The 4,355-nt window shown below is 46.3% G+C and overlaps 1 protein-coding gene across 1 annotated transcript; it reads right to left on the bottom strand.

The window, feature by feature from the left end:
- Positions 1-3,181: 3,181 nt before the first annotated feature.
- LOC111040222 lies at positions 3,182-4,105 on the bottom strand. Its single transcript, XM_022324041.1, has one exon. It carries the CDS (start codon positions 4,103-4,105, stop codon positions 3,182-3,184), a length of 924 nt encoding a protein of 307 aa, XP_022179733.1.
- Between the last annotated feature and the right edge of the window lie 250 nt (positions 4,106-4,355).

Below are 4,355 nucleotides of genomic sequence, written 5' to 3'. Positions count from 1 at the left end.
CATTAGCATTTTCTATAAACGATAAAATTTTGAAAATAATTTGAATTTTTTGAGATGTTTACGGCTATTGTCAGTTTTCAATTTTTTTAGTTTTTTTTTCTATAAATACCAATAAAATTTTATTTGTTGGGTAAAAAAGCGTGAAAATATAATGCAAGACTCCTGGTATAATGTTACAATATCAGTTGAAAAATATTAAAAAAAATTTTTTTTATAAGCATTTAAAGTTTGAATTTCGACATAATTTATCAAATTTAAAATTTAAAAACTATTTTGTAGTTGAAAATTTATAAAATGTTCAACTTTTATATCTAAGGATTGAAAATTTAAAACAAGGTTCTACGTAAATAAGTTATATGTATATAAATTACTTTATTCACAATAATATTATCAAATATCTTAGTGATATCATAGGCTGACTGACCGTTTTCGCTCAAAACCTTTTTTCTTATACAATGATATTATATCATTATATTCAAATTTAACACCATCCATTACAGTGACCCACTTGTAATCTACTGTATAGCAGAGCGACATCCACTTACCCACCTTTTTTATTTTATGCATTACATTTTTATAAAATATTAATTAAAGTATACTTACTACAGTTTATTATAATGCGATCATTTTTTCATTTTATGTATTACGTTTTTATTAAATATTAATTAAAGTATACATACTACAGTTTATTATAACGCAATCATTTTTTATTTTATATATTACGTTTTTATTAAATATTAATTAAAGTATACATACTACAGTTTATTATAATGCAATCATTTTTAATTTTATGTATTACATTTTTATAAAATATTAATTAAAGTATACTTACTACAGTTTATTATAATGTGATTTTTATTGCACCTGCCCCGAAAGTTTCGTATTTCTAATAGCGGATGCAGCTTGAGAAAACGACGTTTTCTATCCAGTGGACTTAGAGTAAATCATTTGTTCTGCCAAGCTACTACAGCAATTGAAAAATATAGTGTCCGAAATTTGGTCAAGGTTATGATACAGTATGGAGTTAGCCCTCCAAGTTATAAACGGTGGTTACGTCGGCCAGATGAACTTACAAATTCTGAAAATGCACTTACATTTACTTACAAATAGAGTACATTAACTTACAATGTAATTGGTGGAAATTGAACAAGGTTGGGGGGCAGTGTGAAGTTAGCCCCCCCAAGTTATAAACGGTCATAACGTCGGCCAGATGAACTTACAAATTCTGAAAATGCACTTACATTTACTTACAAATAGAGAACTTTTACTTACAATGTAATTGGTGGAAATTGAACAAAGTTGGGGGGCAGTGTGAAGTTAGCCCCCCAAGTTATAAACGGTCATTACGTCAGTCCAATGAACTTACAAATTCTGAAAATCTACTTACATTTACTTACAAATAGAGAACTTCAACTTACAATTCATCCGGGGAATTTCGGACAAAGTTGGGGGGCAACTGTGAAGTTAGCCCCCCAAGTTAATTTTGACCATAACTTAGCTCCCACGAACTTACAAATTCTGAAAATCAACTTACATTTACTTACAAATAGAGTACTTTAACTTACAATGTGATCGGTGAAAATCAAACAAAGTTGGGGGGCTAACTTCACATACATTGATGTACCTCTGTTCGGTGGGCGAGAGCTTTTTTGAAAAGAACCCGAGGGGCTGCCACTGGTCGTCGACGTGTTGCTCGAGAACGGCGCCTACTGCCACGTTAGATGCGTCGGTGTTGAGGCGTAGGGGGGCGTTCTGTTTGAGGTGCGCGAGTTTCGCGGTGTCGGCGAGTGCTTGGCGGCACGCGTCGAAAGCGGCTCGAGTGTCGTCTGTACATCGCAGCGGTCCGTCGCGATTTTTGATTTGAGACGCAAGGCTGTAAAGGGGCGCTTGAATCTCGGCGGCGTTCGGAATGAATCGATGGTAAAAATTTACTGAGCCCAAAAATCGTTGCAGTTCTTTTTTCGTGTTCGGAAGTGCCCATTCGTGTATCGCGGTAACACGTTCTGCGTTCGGTCGGCACGCGTCTTTGTCGATAACGTGTCCGAGAAACGACATCGTGTCGGTTGCGAAAACGCACTTCGCCGGACTAATTGCGATACCGTATTTTTGAAAAAGGTCGAGGACGGTACGAACGTGCTTGTCGTGTTCGACTTCATCGCGCGAGGCGATTAACACGTCGTCGATGTACGCGAAAACGAAATCCAGTCCGCGTAGTATGTCGTTTATAACTCGTTGAAAAGTTTGTGCGGCGTTGCGTAACCCGAAACACATGACGGGGAATTCGAACAAACCGAACGGTGTTGTGACTGCGGTTTTGTGTACGTCGTCCGGCGCGATCGGGACCTGATGATAAGCACGTACCAAATCGAGCTTCGTGAATATCGTTTTGCCGGTGAGATTTGCCGTGAAGTCGTGTAGGTGCGGCAACGGGTATCGGTCGGCTACCGTGACGGCGTTGAGCCGGCGGTAATCGCCGCATGGTCGAAACGTACCGTCTTTTTTCGGGACCAGTAACAGCGGGCTGGCCCATGAACTCGATGATGGCCTGCAGATGCCTTTCTGCAGCATGAAATCGAATTCCTGACGAGCGATTCGTAGGCGGTCGGGCGGCAGTCGACGTGGTCGGGCAAAAAGTGCTGGGCCGGTAGTATGTAGTTCGTGTACCACGTCGTGTAGGAACTTGGTCGGTACGGGCGATTCGCGCGTGACTTCAGGGTAGTCGAGAAGAATTTCGGTCCACTTTGATGGTCGGGCGACGGCACAAATTGCGGTACTGGGTTAAACGGTAGCGGGCGTGATTTTTACCGAACTATTTATCGAGAGGTCGACAAGGCGATTTCGGCGTATGTCGATGAGCAAACCGTAGTAATGCAGGAAATCGGCTCCGATAATAGGTCGTGAAACGTCGGCCATTTCGAACGTCCAGGCGAACAGTCGTTTGAAACCGAGGTCGAGATGTAGTTGTTTTGGCCCGTAGGTTTTGATTTGTGAGCCGTTTGCGGCTACGAGTCTTATGTCGTTGCTCGTGGTGTGGCCGTTGTTTTGCCGAAAGTTAGTGGGTCGCGGCAGCACCGAAATTTCCGCGCCGGAGTCGATTAAAAATCGACGACCGGTACGGGTGTCGTTGACGAAGAGTCGGTGTTGCTGTCGTGCGGCGAGGTGTTGTTGGAGCACCGCCGCCTCACGGATTTTTCTTTGTCTTCTCCGCGTAAGTGCACGGTTCGCGACAGTTGCGTGCATCCGCGCCGTACTGGTTGTGGTAGTAGCACCAACCAGCCGTTACGAGCTTTCGCGGCTGCGACTGCGAGCGGGAACGATCACGTTGCTGGCGCGTGGGGCGGTCGTTGGTCGTGCGAGCTAGCGCGGCTGCCTGAGACGTCGCCAGGGACGTGACTTTTGTGGTCAGCGCGTGTATCGCGTTCTCTAGCGCGAGCAAACGTGCGTCCTGGTCGGGCGAACTTGCCGGTGTGATCGGGCGCGCGCTGGGGCGCGGCTCGCGTGCGTCGTGGTCCCTCGAGATGGCCGAAATCTCGTTGCTCTGCGACGCTTCCCATACGCGGTCAGCGCGTTCAGCGAGAAAATCGACGGATCCGGTGAGACCGGCGATGACGGTGCGGACGGGTGGCGGCAGCTTGTTCAGCCAGAACGCGAGCAGAGAGCTGTCCGTCATGTCGTCGGGGTAGATCTCTCGCATGTCCCGGAGCAAACGCGATGGGGAGCGATCGCCCATGCCACCTGGTTGAATCATTCGCTGGAAGCGCGTTGCTTGGGGGACGCTGTATGTAGCGATGAGTCGTTGTCGGATCGATTCGTAGGTCGCGTCGGCTCCCAGCAAATCCGCGATCGTGCGGACACCGTCCTCGTCCAAAGCCTCGGGCACGTGATTCACGCGCGACAAATCCGAACGGATTCGCTTGTTCGCGAACATGGCGTCCGCGTGCGTGAACCACTGCGTAGGGGAGTTGTGCCAGAACCCCGGAAGCCTGACGTGTGTGAAAGATGAGACTTCCACGCTAGCATTCGGTGTGGACATGGTCGTTGTCGTCGTGTCGGTGATCGTCGGGGTGCCCAATGTCGCGGCGACAGTGATGGGTGTGTTGGGCATGGTTAGGGCGTCGGATCACGTGGATAAATTCTGGTGGAAAAATGACTTGACGTCGGTCGTACAAGTCGGGTCGAGAATCGTTCTTTCGGCGCACTCGCGGACTGTCGGACTTTCGCGTCGGTATCGGCGGGCGGAATCGTGTACCTCAGAGCGTTACTGGGTAATGGCGTTTCGTCGAAATCGTAGGTCACCAATGTGGTAATGGCGTTTCGTCGAAATCTGAGGTCACCAATGTGGTAATAATGTCGTC

Source organism: Myzus persicae, unplaced genomic scaffold (assembly GCF_001856785.1).
Source record: "Myzus persicae strain clone G006 unplaced genomic scaffold, MPER_G0061.0, whole genome shotgun sequence".
Lineage (NCBI taxonomy): Eukaryota > Metazoa > Arthropoda > Insecta > Hemiptera > Aphididae > Myzus > Myzus persicae.
Note: the sequence above shows the minus strand (reverse complement) of the source record. Positions and strands in the feature narration are given on the sequence as shown.

What these genes read in the sequence shown, in the direction of transcription:
- LOC111040222 (XM_022324041.1), bottom strand. Translation starts at nt 4,105, where the DNA reads ATGCCCAACACACCCATCACTGTCGCCGCGACATTGGGCACCCCGACG.